Source organism: Corylus avellana, chromosome ca5, assembly GCF_901000735.1.
Source record: "Corylus avellana chromosome ca5, CavTom2PMs-1.0".
Lineage (NCBI taxonomy): Eukaryota > Viridiplantae > Streptophyta > Magnoliopsida > Fagales > Betulaceae > Corylus > Corylus avellana.
Genome location: NC_081545.1, coordinates 1,718,263 through 1,734,737, shown reverse-complemented (window position 1 = coordinate 1,734,737; position 16,475 = coordinate 1,718,263). Strand labels below are relative to the sequence as shown.

The window sequence follows — 16,475 nt, the reverse complement described above, 5'->3', positions numbered from 1 at the left end:
ACAAGATATTGTAATTCATGAATGATGATTTTGTATGCACTTTTAATGAATCCCATTTCAAAAAAAAAAAAAAAGTAGATAGCTACAATTGGTCTTTCCGACCTACTTTTTTTTTTTGTTAAAAAAAAAGTATAAAAATTAACCTTAGATGTTATTACATGTTTTTGAAAATAAGACAGCATGAAAACATTCATTATATAAGCTATCAACTATAATGGAATAATGGATACAACTGATATAAGTGTCATGTCACCAAAATCGTAATATATGAAATTTCCAATTACTAAAATTAATATTCATATAAATATCAAGGTCCATAAAATACACTTGTCCAAAAGAAGTAAAAAATAAATAAAAAATATAACTTTCATCAAATTGAATGGTATTTAGACTTAAGGATCTGGCTTAGATGCGGTAGAGTTTGGGGTCATTTTGAGCAATAAAAAAATTAAAATTTTTAAAGTAATAATATAATATTTATTAAATATTAAAAAAATTAATAATTAAAAAATAAAAATATTAAAAAAACTAAAAGTATTAAAAAAAATAAAAATAAAAATGAAAGCCAGACACCCCTTAGCAAAAAATGGGGTGGCCGAACCACCCCAGTTGTGCTAAGGGAGTGGCTGGAACCACCCCATGGCTGATTTGAGAGTGGACAAACCACCCCATGCCCAAAGAGGTAGTCAAGCTACCCCCAAAAGGCCAAAATAAATAAATAAATAAATAAAGATTTGAGTTTTGGCCCTTTGAGGGTGGCTAGACCACCCCCAAAGGCCTGGGGGTGGTTTTGGCCACCCCCATACTAGACCTGGGGGTGGCCAGATCACCCCCAAAGCCCTGAGGTGGTTTTGGCCACCCCCAAAAGGACAAGAGCAAAATATATATATGTTTGGGTTTTTGGGGTGGTCAAGGGTCTGACCACCCTTGAAGGGCCAAAACCCAAACTTTTTTTTTTTTTCTTTTGGCCTTTCGGGGGGTGGCCGGACCACCCCCTTGGTTATGGGGGTGTCTTCAGCCACCCCTTTCATTTTTTTTTAATATTTTTCTTTTAAAAAAATTATTTTTTTATTGCCCAGGCTACCGCATGGTGCGGTAGTTTTGTACTACCGCACCTAAGCCAAATTCTAGATTTAAATGAATTTTAACTTACATAAGCGGTGAAAAGACAGTTACGGTTAGTGGTTATCAGCTAAAATCGCTAACCGTAACCACCTAAGCGGTTAGTAAAATCTATTGACCGCCTTTGCTAACCACCTAAGGAGTTAACCGCTATGCAGTTAACCGGTAGTTAGTAGTTAGTAACTCTAATAAACGCTAATCGTTTTTTAAAATTAATTTTTTAATTTTTTTTTTAAATAATATCATACGACATCGTTTCTAGATTTTTATACATATTTTAAAATTTAAATACTAAAACTAAATGGTTAGTGAAATCCTAAAACGGCTAATCGTAACCGCCTAAGCGGTTAGTGTGGTTACCGTCGGCCTTTTCACCCCCTAGAACTACATATAGATATAATACTTTTCTACAAATTTTAGTATTACCGCCAATGGCACTTATTATATCAACTATTAAAATATTAAAGGTCATATAATAGTCTATATGACATTTTTTATTATGTTTACAATTCGTATAACATTTATTATATAAAGAGAATCACTTTACAATGTAACTCCAAGATTTTATACCTACTTCTCTAGAACTACAATCGTATCTTAAACTTATTTACAAAATAATATTATCTTATCTAAAGAGTTTGTATTTAAACATTCCTTTTATCTTGTGTACCTTTATCCTTCTAGATGAGATTTTATACGATAATTCGCATAACTGTTTAACTTTTTTTTTTTGAAAAAAAAAAAAGTAGTACAAACGACATAGATTGTACTGTAGAGAAAAAGAATGGGCAATTACTTGGGAACCGGGAAAACCGATAATCAATCAACCCACTTTGTCCTGGAAAACAAAAAATGTGATGTGGGCATCAATGAAAATGTATGTCGGCTTTATGCCTTACCCACCAATTTTAAAATAATGAAGAATGAGGATGCTCACTAACACACGCACTTAAACTAATCACTTAACACACTTAACCAAGATTAGGTAATCTTCACCATCATTACTACTTCTTTTACTCATAACAACAATTTCTTAATCACACTTTATATTTTCCGAGCCACCACTTTGTGTCTATTTACATTACATTTTTGTTAAAATAAAAGTAAAATATATTAGACAAGCGAATTGCTCAAACCGAGAGAGAAAAATAGAACACGAGAATTTTGAGATGGTTCGGTCTAAAGGCCTGTATATCTACTATTGAAAAGTATCAAGTACGGCTACATCTTTGATTTTATAGACTTGCCTTTACAATCGTATTACATTGTCTATTTATAGGAAAAATGTGGTTAGTGAGTTACGCATAACAAAAAAAAGGGTAATTAGACCCTACAACTAAGATTAAAAAAAAAAAAAAAATGCGTAGGGTATGTGTCAACCCATAATCGGTGAAAAGATTAAAAGTTTATAGTTGACAAGTCAGACACTAGTCAATTAAATTGACGAGTAATATTTATTGTTTAATCATTTTACTAATTATAAATTATCACACTAATTTATAAAAAACTTATGATAAAAGCTATAATAGCAATAAAAAATTAAGACAATATGGCAACATGGTCTTATCTTTTTCTCTTTTTATTTTTATTTTTTGTAATTTGTTATGGTTTATCTTTCACTTGAGCTATTTTAACCATCCATTGTATGAAACAAAAGGATGGTGACTAGCTGCAATAAATGAATATATAATTGAGAAAATTGCTAGAACTTACACTATTATTTTACTATGTTAATGTGGTATTGTCAATCAGACTTTGGATTGACCCTAACTTAAAAAATAAAAAATTAAGAACTGATTGGTTGTGCCGTATTAATTAATAAAATTGGACCAAAATAGAATATAAATGTTGTGTATAGCATTTACTAAAAATTTGATTTATCATAAAATCTCACATGGTTTAACTTTTTAGGGCCACGCTCCATTGTAACCCACTTCCATAGAATGGCATTGGAAGCTTTGTTGCTTTATATTCCCATCTTTTCTTTTCACTTCTAGTGATAGGGTAACTACCAAGCTCATGCTATGAATTCCCTCATGCCATGGCCCATCTCAAGCATACAACATTGCCTCAATCATTACAATATTAGACCCACTATGTCTATTATTCTCCCAAGGAAGATCTTTTTGGGGGGTGAATATGCTATACTAATTATAATTTTTAGCACTTGATTCCTTTCTTTTTCCTAGATAACTAAAGCCATGAGTATTCTATTCTACAAAATCATGTAGTACAATGTGCCCATAACATTACTATACCTTCCTTTTACAATATCACATTTTAAGGACACCCTCAAAGAAAGAAAGAAAGAAAGAAAAAAATGGGGGGTTTATTTGCAAAATTTTGCATGAGTTATTAGACTTTTATCACCAATCACCACCACACAAAAAAGGACAAAACATTAAAGGCGAAAACCTCTCTTAAATAGTACCTAGCAAAGGTCAAATAATTCAGATAAGGTACTAACATCCTATACAGTTTATTTGAATTAAAAAATGTTCCGTTAGTTATAATGTAATGATATTTTTATTTTTTTACTTTTCTAGAAGATAAAAATACCTCTGTACTATAATTAGTGAAGGAGTATTTTTATTTTTTCGCTTTTCGAAGGAACAAAAATACTCATCCACAACATTATTGATTATTTATGATAAAACAAAAATAGTCAATTATATTTTGCATTTTCAAACTACCATTTCATTTATACTCACATGTTCATTAACTTTTTATAACTCACCCTTACGAACTACCATTTTGTTCTAAGTTGCATTCCGTATCCGATTGAGCTGTTAAAGTTGTTAGAATCCGTCACACGAGTTTCATATAACGTAAAGTAGGGTAAAATTACAATTTGCCTCTCTAAACTATTACTTTGTTTGCACTCACACTTTCAACTTTTGATTCACTGCAAGTTGCCCCACTCTTATTATGTGCTTTCTATTCACATTTAGCGATTGGTGCAACTCGAAACAAAATGGTAGTTTGGTGGAGCGAGGCGTAAATGAGGTGATAGTTTAAAGGGCAAAGTGTAATTTACCCAAACAAGAATAATTAGCAAATTTTTTAACAAAAAAAAGTAATAAAAGGGAAAAAATTTATGGATAAATGCAAAATTGGTCCTTGTTGGCCTAATTTACAAATCACTCATTGTGGTTTAAAAAATAATTTATAGGTCTCTAGGTAGGCCAAAATAACATTTTACTCATTGAACTCATTTTTCGTTAAATGATTTAACGGAAACCGTTACATTGCCACATCATACCCAATAAAAATAAGACGCATATTCTTTTTTATTTATGCTTTTAAAAAATGACAAATAAATTTTTTCATGTCATTTTGAGGTTCCAACACACACTCCACGTTAAATTAAATAAATTTAATCCCTCTATATCCCATGTGCTGCTGTCGTCTTCATCTTACCGTTATCTTCATCTTCCCCAATGATTTTAGTCATCGTACTCATCCTCATCTTCATACCATCGTCTTCATCTTCCCCACCGATTCTTGCTGCCGTCGTCTTCATCTTCAACAAAAAAAAATGACACAGAGAGAGAGAGAGGAATAGATTGTTTCCGATACCCGGAAACAATTTTTGAAGATGCTTCAATGCCCAAAAACAAATCCGAATTTTCATAGAAAGACAGCAAAAAAATGCACTAATCCAAAAACGTAGATGCCCAAAAATCTGAGAGTAACTCACATAATGAAGATCACACCCATCAAAAGATGAAGACGACGGCAATAATCGTTGGGGAAGATGAAGATGATGGTGGCACAGGGGATATAGAGGGATTAAGTTTATTTAATTTGACGTGGAGTGTGTGTTGGAGCCTCAAAATGACGTGGTAAAGTTTATTTGTCATTTTTTAAAAGTATAAATAAAAAAGAACACATATTTTATTTTTATTGGGTGTGATGTGGCAATGTAATGGTTTCCGTTAAGTCATTTAACGGAAAATGAGTTCAGAGATTAAAATGTTATTTTGACCTACCTTAGGGACCTATAAATTATTCTTTAAACTACAGAGAGTGATTTGTAAACTAGGCCAACTACATGGACTAATTTTATATTTATCCTAAAAATTTAAGAGAGAAAAAAAAAAAAAAAAGATTATGCAAGAAATATATTACTAAATTCATTTCAAAAGTCGAAAAATGAAATAAACCCAAAAAAAAGTCAAAAAAATCGGACGGTGATATTTTGTAGTTAGAGATTGTTTGAGTGGGCGGAGAGATTCTGGGGAATCGTGGGGGAGATGGGCGTGGGGCCCAATGACAGCTGCATCTGACGAATCACGTTCCCCTACTTTGCTTTTACTCTGCTTTTCTTGTGCAGCAGATATTACTATATAATAAATCCGACTAAAAAGCCCGGGAGGGTACCACATTTTCGACACGTCAGCTACGTCACGTGGGTCCCACCCGACCTTCCGTTCGGTTATAATCCGTATGGCTCCAGGGCAGACCCGACAGACAAACCCTTTTACTACGTGACAAAAGGTGAGTTGGGGGGAACAACTGTACGCAAATATGTTCTCAGGCTTCCAATTTCCATGCTGTGAAATTACTATAATGTCTCTTCATATTTTAATTATTCTTAAAATCTTATTGTATATACATTTTTATTTATTTATTATTATTTATTTACCATTGTTTGTAATTGTAAGAAGAAATGCCCAATATTTGTAAAGATAGAACTCCAACGGTGTAATTTATTTTCATACTCAATATTTGAGAATTATTGTGCTAATATTTTTTTACAAAATGACATTTTCATGCTCAACAAATGGAAAATTTGTTTATTAAACGGGTTATGCAGATAGGGTCGAAATGTGTCAAAGTCAACCCAACACGACCTGTTCATTAAACGGGTTATAAATGTTATATCATGTCACCCACTTATTTAAATGAGTACCCATGTTAGAGTTGAGAGGTTTACCCTGTTTAATTAAATTGGTTGTGTTTAAGTTGACCTATATAGTCATATTCTCATGTCCTGACCCAATTTGAACATAACACGCGAATACGAATTACTACTCCTACTTATGACTGATTGAGTGCCGAGCATGTAGGGACGGAACCGGGGGCCATAGCCCTTTGGTTTTGAAATTTTCACTTATTAATGATTAGGTTTTATGTGCTTACTATATGTGAATTATCATACCAAAAGGCAAAAGCAATGCTCCTGAGAGGCTCTGATCTGGCTGTGTCTCTACGTGCAGGGGGATACACTTTTTAACGTAAGGCCAAGCTGCTTAGGATTTGTTAGACGGTTGCTTTCAAATGGACAACTTGTAAAAATGTCAATGACACTTTCCCACTTGGTACCCCAGGAAAGGGAAACAACACATTAATGGGAAGCCCCCGCCCAACAAGTTTTTCCCTTTTTTATTGCTTAGAACTTGAAAGTCTAAAAGGGTTGGAAAGAGTGTATATGAGCATGCATGCACCACTGTTGAAGCAAATACCAATGGCAATTGGAAAGGGCCTTTCATTACCTTAAGCATGCATGAATCTTCCACTTTTTCATTTGGAGACCAAGAAAATGACACAATCAAACTAGGGATATATGGAATGGGGGCGCCGAGAAAGGAATATGGATTTTCAATAACTTTGTTATTTAGATTGTTTGTAATTTGGATAGTAAATATAAGAAAGTTCTTATAAGAGCAGGTCTAAGACAGCCTGCCCCTATGTTCGCGTAAGTGAACCTCACTGGGACTCTTAATCAGCAAATTTTTGGAAATTCAGACTCACCTCTTTGAGCAGGTTTAAGACAGCTTGCTTCTCTGTTCTGGTAGGTGAACTCTACTGAGACTCTTAATCAGCAAATTGTTGAAAATCTAAATTCTTGAAGAGGATAACCTCATATTTTGACATATTAAGGTTAGCTCTATTAAAATTAGATTTGATCTCACATTCATGCTTTGAGTACCTGTCCTGATAAAAAAACCCTAGTTGGACCCTAGAGTGAAACATGAGGAGCACTCCAACATGTTTCCAAATTAAGCATGAATGAAATATGAACAAACATTATTATTAGCTGGTACGTACAAATCATGATATACATTATCATAAACTTGGATTTATATAATTAGTTTAATATGATAAAAACAATTTACAGCTACTTTGAATCAAGCTTCCCTTTTCTTTCTTCCAAAATGCACTGTAGGGTTTTTGTGTGCCATGTGATGACTAAGGTGGTGGGGAAAGATTCTCCACACTCCCCCATGTACTAATCATGATTAATAGTCCATAATTGAGTTAGCTTTTTTTAAGCTTTTCAATCTTTAAGTTAGAAGATGTCTTAGAGCACTAAAAACAGTATCCACTTTAAGATTAAATTATCAAATTAAATCATGTCATGCCCTTGCTTTAGAGGGTTTACTTCACAAGTCAGAGCATATTTTGTAAAGATATCTTTTTCTCCAAGGTTGCTTGGGAAGGTTTGGGAATTTACTTGACCAATAGGGAATATTCTAGCTAGGGTTCTTGTTTTGTTCCTGATCAGCTTCAAGAAAAAAAATATAAAAGTTGGTAACCTATGCTTATCAATTTGACCTATGACTATTGATCCAAATGAAAGAACAAGATGAAGCATAATTAATTAAGCTTTTTCATTTAAAAAAAAAAAAGTTGGTATGTTTAATCAAAGATCAGCGATCTTCTGAATTAGCTTAATTTCCACTTCTTAATACGAAACATGTTCAATGTCGCTAAAATCGAATTAATGAAACTTATTTATATGCATAATTTGGGCTTCTTTTTTTTTTTACATTATTTGTATAAAGACAAAATTTTCCTTCAAACTGACCACTTAGATGGCGGTAGCTTTAACCAACAAACCCACTCTAGAAAAACAATGTTGCACTCAAAGGGTATAGCACTCTATTATTAGCAAAATATTATTCGTTGCCAAATTATGCGAAGAACAAAGTTTTCTTCAATCTTAATTGGCTTGGAGGAATTTTTCAGTTTATTAAATTAACATCTATCCTAAAGCATGCAATTTTCGCATACACGTTCTAGAGAATGCATATGAAAATTACATGCTTTAAAAGCATATGCCAATTTAATATATTAGATTAAACTAATTTTTTTTAGCTCAATTTAAAAGAGAGCTTTATTCTTTCTCTTAGTTTGGTTACAAATGTTAAATTATTAAAATACTATGCTAGAAATAGAGTGCTACACCCTTTGAGTACAACATTGTTTGGCTGGAGTGGGTTTGGTGGTTCAAGCTAGGGCTAGGGGCATCTAGGCAGCCAGTTGTGAGAACTAACATAAACAACATCCTATTCTCTTGAATTATTGATAGCTCTATGTGAAAAAATGTTTATTATATTTATCCAGATTGCATGATTCAAATGTGATTGAACTTGCACAAGAAGACAAATGGAAAAGAAAAAGGGAAGATTAAATTCCAAGTTAAATCATATTGACAACCATTTTTTTAAGAATTCTTTTTAAACAACATAAAGGTTGCTCCAAAGATATGTTCAAAATTTTTGGCCAATTAGGTAGTTGCTTTTTCTTGTCGACCATTGTGCTTCTGATTTTGTTGAGGTCACATTAATTTGTTGGTATGTGCCTACAGGTGCAACTTTGCTGTCTTTGACTAGGCAAGGAATGTTGATTGTTGAATCTTAAGCCACAATAGGGCATAAAATAATATCATATTTCAACTAATTTTAATTATACTAATTTAATTATGGTAGTCAAATGCTAATTGGTTTATTTGATGACAATGCACATTTAATTATTTATGTACTGTTGATGCATGATTTGGGTTAAGTTCAATGAACTGTCTTTATTGCAAGTAATACGAATAGTTTATGAGAGAGGGCTTGGTAAGGTCTAACTGTTTAGGCAGATGTCTTGATAACTCAAGCTGTAGGATCTATACTATACATGTCCACGTAGGTTGGTCTCATCAAACTCTCTAATAAATTGTGCATTGCATGCAATTCGATCAGTTCATTACGCTCCATCTAAATTTGAAACAACTAAGAACATGTTGGGATACGCAATTCGATCAACTCATTGCGCTCCATCTAAATTTGAAACGACTAAGAACATATTGGGATTGTGTTGAAAAATATTAGCTTTTGAAACCAAAAGGAGTGTTTTAGAAAGATGTTCGTTTTAGTCATTTTTAGAGTCAAAAAGTCAAAAAAATATTTTTAGAGTTTTTTACTAAACATATCAGTTTTTGTTTGACACAACTTTTTTAGTACTAAAAGTATTTTTTAAGCTCTTTAACGCAATCCCAAACAGATTATAAATCTTAACCTAGCTAGCTGACAACTTAAACAATCATTCAATGTAATTTCCCAAGAATGAATATCCAAAGTATTATGAAGGGCTCTTGACTTATTCCTAAAGTTATGATGACCCAATTCACATTATTACTAGTCAATCATAGAAATGCTAACAAATATTCCAAGCTTATAAGCAACCATTTATTGATGAATATTCTTGAAACAAGCTTTTTTCCTCAACACGAATAACTGATCACTGAGAACAATCATCTCATGTATTCCTTAAAATGCAATTCTTTTATATATCCTCCTTAAACTGATGATTTAATGTCTTGCTGAATTTATTGTTTTTCCTGCCCACTTTCACATACCATTGCTTCATTCCTTTAAATCATAACAAAGTAAAGATCAGTTTAATGATCTTCTGTTTTTGTATATATATATATATATATTTTTTTTTTTTTTTAAAAAAAAACTATACTTATTTTCCTTTAACTACCATCCAATTTGTAGTGTAAACTTCAAAAGTTGTAATGTCTCAGGAAACTACCTAACCCTTTATGTTAGAATTTTCTTTTAACTTGGACGAAAAATGCATCACATGACACACACACATGTGGCAGAACCTACCTTGACATCCACGGCAAGCCAGCTGTGGAGACCCACGACCAAATTGTGGGTCTCTGGCCGTGGAGGGTGTCTAGCCATGGAACCGTGGAGCCAATAATATTTTTCAAAAAAATTATTTTTTGAATTTTTATCTAATATATAAGTATTATTGTTACTTTGCGTCACGTGTATTGCAAGTGATCCATTTTTTATTGGATTTAACAAAAAAATTCTAGCAGGAGGGCCAAGTGAAATGGCTATATAGTTTGGAGAAACATTGCAAGTTTTTAAAGTTTTGGAGGGACATCACACATTACAAATTAAAGTTGGATGGAAGTGTAGTTTTTTTTTTTTTTTTTTAAAAAAGCTAAGTGTCAATCATTGTTTCGTGCTTATTCTCCTAAGATGTAGTTCAATCGGCTGAGACCACGTTTAATAAAGCGGATGTCACTAGTTCGAATCCCCTTCCCCCCTCTTGTGTGGATATGTCAAAAAAAAAAAAAAATTCTACCAACAAAAATTGAAAGGCATTATAGATATTTAACAATTGATTGACGACTACTAATTAACACAGTAATTAATGTCATTAAGATCTTGGTCCTGCCACAAGGTAGATAATCAAACACCAACAGCTAAAATGTAGACACCGAAGAATGCAATGCGTTTGCGGTAGGATGTGGCTGTTCACCTAACATTGCTATTTTTTTCATTTTATTTATATTTTGTGAGTAGCTCCACGTAAACGGGTTGTAGGGCACACCTACTTGGAGCAGTCGGGCATTGCACCCTAAATTAATCGGGATAAGTAGGTTTCACAACTTCCTTATGTGAGACTGTTTGAATTACTTGTAATTCAGATAATCAACTGTAAGAAATTCTTATTCAGTTTTTGTAGGGTTAGACTTCACGTGCATCAAATTTGTTGCAAGTTGGGAAAATAGGACCTTGTAGTTCCCTAAGGTTTTTTATGTGTTGTTAAGCTAAATTATATATTAATTGAAGTTAATTAAAAAAAATACTTGATAAGAATCTCCATGTCCTCTTCCCCTTTGGGCCAACCAAAAAAGAAAAACATAAATCAAATGAAATCTAGAATGAGTTTGAAGGTGATCCTGTTCTTGAGTTCAGATGCAACACATGCCTTATCAACAAGTTATGTGGTCAAAGTGAAGGGTGAATCCTCAGACATAAATTTTGTCCTTCACGATATGCAGATTTCCTCTATGATAAAATAAGAAACACAAATATAAGAAATCTTCAGTCTTCTGCAAGTGCTTCCAATGGTCCCGACCATTTTTGGATTTGCTGCAAGAAAAATCAAAGGTTATGACAAGAAGCAAGGAGTCAAAGATACCCCCACAAATTCACAATAGGACATATTTGACCTATCCACCAGATTTGAGGAAAAGATCAGTTCTAGCTCCACCATCATAAAGATTTTTCAAGTGTTATCTGATGCTAATATTATGTAATCTTTTCATCTTGTACCACCTTCCACATGATTTAGTGCTAAAACTCTGCAGAAACCCAATGTCATTCCTCTGCTATTTGATCTATTGGTCTTGGGCCTCTTGGCCACAACAACAAATGCATAAACTACCTGAAGCCACCCACAAAAGCAAAAACATATGCAGAAAAACTAAAAAGAAGTGCTGCACACACCTACTTCCACTTCTTAATGCGAATTTTAAGATCACAATTCGATTAAAATCTAACGGTGATAATTTCTAAATCTAATGATACTTTTAAAAGTTATGTTATGGAATGTGAGAGTAAAAGTGTGGGTAGCATATTCAAAGCAAAAAGCCTGGACTATTACCCAAGTTATAAATACTACACCAGATCAAATTAAGAAAGAAAGCAACCTTACTATTGATTTGTTATCCCCCTTAAAGATCCCAAAAGGAATTCCCATGACATTGCAACACAAAATTAAGAGGTAGAGCTTGACAAGTTTGACTTGTTTTATACTTATGTCTCTACACAACTCACACAAGGCACACAAAATTGTCACCCCTAACTGCAAAGCACAAATATTACTCTCTTCATGCTGAACAATGAGGAATTATCTGCAGCTGCACGCAGCCTGGACTGTTCCAACATTCCATTATCAGCCATTCAGTCCCGATGGCTCAACATCTATCACACAATCCAAATGGAACTCTGTCCCTTCAACCCTGCCAAACAAGATGATCAGCATAACAAACAGCAGACAATGCAGAAAATGTCACCGTGTCTTAACCTCTTTGATTAAATGCCATGGAATCAGCCGCTGCCATCATTGTCAACCTAAAGAAGAGCCCTCTACTGCATTGACTCTCAAAATTCAGCATTTAATCTTGGGAAATATCTTGGTCTATAACCGGTTTAAAAAATTGTCATAAAGAAACAAGAGAAATAATTAAGCAGCCCACTGTGCTAAAGTCTGAAGTTCCTTATTCTCATAAGTAAATCATATCCATAGATTAATTCTGTGTACGCATACGTATACAGCAACAGCACCACCACCATCATGTGGTCATCAAAGCACATCCACATACATATACTAATAGAAGAATCAACTTTCAGTTCCAAATGGCTTTTACAAAATGTTCACCTCAAACACAGAAAAAAAGGTAAAAAGATTACATGAAACAAAACAGCAACTCTTCCACACTAGTTCAGCAACAAATTGATTTTACAAATTATATGGTAAAATTAACAAGTAATATTCGATGAACACTCCTCACGGATTTGTCCTGAAAGGGTGGCGATCAGTTGGCTGGCTGTCTGCCTTAGGTGGAACATTGTAAAGCAGGTCATGGATTTTGGAATAAATCAACATCTGTGAAGGGTCACCCCCACCACTGCTTTGAGATGCACGAGAACTCTCCTGCAGCTTAATCTTCTCAAACAGATACTGCTTCTCAGCCTCAGCCTCATTCAATCGTTGTTTCAGGTAACTGCTAGCATATTCTTCCTCTGATTTATCAGATTTGGCAAGTGCAATCCTCTGAAGCCTCTCAGCCTCTCTTTTTGCCTCGTTGGCCTTAAGTTGGAACATATCAGCTTCCGCCTGTTTAAGCCTGACAATCCTCTCCAGCTCTTCTACCTGCAGTTTCTTTTTTTGCCTTTCCAGATTTATTTCAGATACCTCACTTGCCTTGTCTTCAAGCTCACGGTCACAAGCCTCAAGAGCCATGCGGGATTTCTTAAACATTCTCATCTTCTCATCAGCTACCAGTTCCATCTTCCTTATGGCCTCCTGCACCACTTCGGCAATTCGACTGCACGCCTCCTGTGGAGCTATCAGCCGCCCACCTTCCCCATTTTCCAAACTCTTTGGAGAGTCCATCTCAAGCTCTTCATTAGGGACATACATATATCAGAATTGAAAGGAAAAAAAAAAAGGTTTCTAACCTTATGCAAACAATCTTTTCATTCACAAGAATAATTCTTAAATTTTTAGAATGCTTCACAGAATATGTACCTTGGAAAAACATCAAAATCGCCCTGCAAGTTGTTGCTGAATCCAACATTCCACTCTTCATTTTATCTTTGAGATCCTCACACTTCCAAAAGAGTTTCCTCCCTCGGGGGTCGTCACTTCCAGTAAAGATCCTACTAACAAAATCAAGTTCTCTCAGCAGAGCCTCCCGGTCCCAGGTTGGTGCACAGTGGTGGAAAACATCTTTAACCCATCCAAGCAGTTCGGATGTCCGATTGCAAGCCCGGCACCTGAAAACCATCTCTGATGGGCCTGCTCCACTCTTAACAGAAGCACCCATACAAATGAGTCCATCACGAATAGCACAATCTGTATGAGTCCAATGAGAGCACAAATCACACCCAATCCAGCGGCAGGTATTAACTTCAAAATCAAACTTGTTACAGATCACGCACATGCAAAGATTGCAGAAACCATTTCTGTTGGTGCATATCTCACAAGTACAATCGTCAGCTGGGAGCTGGTTTTGGCATGCTATATTTCTGCATCTCTTGTAAACAAAGATCTCAATCAGTGAAGTCTGAGAGAGACTGATACTAGGATGCAAGAATGCCTGAATCCCACTATTTATTGCAACAAGAATTTCAAGCTGTATTCTGTGAGCTCTAATCAACGTCTTAGCAGTTAAGTCGGTCCTACTCTGGATAAGCTTCTGCAACATCAAAAACTCTTCTCTTTGCTGCGAACCACCATTCCCTTCAAGGATAACTCGGAGTCCATTCTTCAACTCTTCTAGAAACTCATCAGGTAAACGGTGCATCTTTTCAGAGATTATATCAACTCTCTCTCTCGCTATCTCCCGAAGGGATATCTTATCTGCAATAGAAACACGGCGAATAACCGACTGTTCAGGACAGTCATTCTCCCCTTTCCCATTCTCCATCATCTTCTTTGCCATAATCGCATCGGCAGTAGGCCAAGTTTCTCGAGAACTAGCACTCTCAGTAGGGGATTCACGAATTTGATCAGAATTCGATCTGGGTTCCTCAGGGGAGAGGCGGGCATCCGAAGAGACGAGAGACAGCGAAGTTTGTAGTCCTCCAGGCCGTGGTTGCTGACGCGGAGGTAGCATTTTGGACGAAGATTGTTGGTGGATGTTAGACCCAGATGATGTACCCATCAATCAATATAACTAATCCTGCAACCATTTGGAAAAAAAAAAAAAAATTATCAAAACAAGCAAATTTGTGAAAACAGAAATATCCAACAATTTACAGTCAAAACAGAAAAGCCATATAGCATGCAAACCATCGTAAATGTTTCTCATCATCAAAGGGTAACCACCCACTAAAAATACAAACACAAAGAGACACGTCCACGCACACGTACACGTACGCCGCACAACGAGACACAAACACAAACATCTGAAATATTTCTCACTATCAAAGAGTAACCACCCACTCAAAATACACACACAAAGAGACACAAGTCCAAACACACACACACACACAACTTTTCTTTTTTTGATGAATGCGCACACAACTTTCATTTCATAATAAAGAGGACAAATAATGATTATCATTCCAAATAGCATATACTGAGCAAATTGGACAAACTGCCAGTGAATAAAAATGGCCAAGAGAAACAGCATATTTTCAAGCTTTCACTATTTTTCCCACATACCATGGCTGTAGAAAAATTAATTTATCCTGAACAATATTTTCAGTGTACTTTTCAGCCTCCAAACTTCACACACATACACACATCCAACCATATATCGATGCTTTTATTGTACACAATATCCATAATTTCGTTTAAAAATTAATAAAATTATTTCCTAACAAAAATATAGAGTGAAAAAACAAACATGCTGCTACAGATCACTGGCATAAACAGACCAAAGCATCACAACAGGAATAAATATACTTCACCATAAAAGTTATATTTTTCTCTTGGTTAAATAGCAAGAAGAAATCACAAAAATAATTCAGCATACCAATAAAATCAGCAGATCTCAGCCAAAAAAGCCATGCTTCTACGGATCAGCTCAGAACAAGCTTTCCCCTTTGTTTGGTTACTGAGAAAACGCAGGAAAACCAAAAATTAGAAACCCCCGAATCCCAAAGAGTTCCATATGCAAACATGAATTAAGCAACGAAAACAAGAAACCCCTCTCATTTCAGCGCAAACACCTACTTCCCCTCTTCGCAAAGAGTACACTTTTTTAAAATACTTAAAATTAAAGAAGAAAAAGAAATTCAAAAGAAAAGTCGAAATTTTTCTTTCGGGTTTCCTCCGTTTTCTCAGCGACCAAACACAAACACACCAAAACAAAAGCGAGAATTTAAAGGAGAAAGAGTACTCATACTCACCAGACGAAAACGCGAAGCCTGAGCTCAAATCCAAGGAACCGGAATACACGCAAGGAGATTTGGCGACTTCTACGTCGTTTTGTTTGCACAGAAGAACTGATTTTGTTTTCCCGTTTTGCCCTTGAGAAATGAACGGGGGATTTTCTACACAAGAAAGTCCACTCGTGGTCAATGATCGGATATTTGTGGAAATTTGGTAAAAAGACGCGGTTGGGGTTTTCAACGCTGGGACTGACCGGTTCGGCCAGTCGCAAGCTAGGCTTGACTGGTTTAGCGGGTGTTTTTTGTTTGATTAATACTAGTAGTTTGCATGTTTGTTGTGTTTGTCTTGTGCTTAAAAATTTTCAACTGACGTGACAGATCGTGAATGAGTAACAGATAAATGAAAGAAAATTATATTTTTTTTAATTTAAAAATTCTTACCACATCAGTTTAAATTTTTTTCTAAATTTATTTGTTTGACTCTCTATTACTTTTCTACGATTATGAACTTCTAATCACAGCTGCTTTTGTTGTTCAATATTTAGATACAGTATTTATTATTTTTTAAGCCCAAAAAAACAATGAGCTTATATCAAAACAGGAGGACCATTCACCAAGTAAGCATTCATAATCCTTATACTCTAATTTACTTTTACCCTCATTAAATTAAACATCAAAGATTATGCCATTTTCTCCTTTTAG

The 16,475-nt window shown here is 34.7% G+C and overlaps 1 protein-coding gene across 2 annotated transcripts; it reads right to left on the bottom strand.

Moving 5' to 3' along the window:
* Window positions 1–12,390: 12,390 nt before the first annotated feature.
* LOC132181392 (OBERON-like protein) lies at window positions 12,391–15,976 on the bottom strand. Of its 2 annotated transcripts, XM_059594594.1 has the most exons (4): window positions 15,792–15,976; window positions 15,416–15,496; window positions 13,462–14,617; window positions 12,391–13,334 (listed from the first exon to the last, which is right to left on the bottom strand). In XM_059594594.1, the coding sequence occupies exons 3-4, from the start codon at window positions 14,597–14,599 to the stop codon at window positions 12,718–12,720; spliced, it is 1,755 nt and encodes a 584-aa protein (XP_059450577.1). In that variant the 5' UTR covers window positions 14,600–14,617; window positions 15,416–15,496; window positions 15,792–15,976; the 3' UTR covers window positions 12,391–12,717. The 2 variants fall into 2 exon arrangements, with proteins under 2 accessions (XP_059450577.1, XP_059450578.1); XM_059594595.1 differs by lacking the exon at window positions 15,416–15,496.
* Window positions 15,977–16,475: the final 499 nt, after the last annotated feature.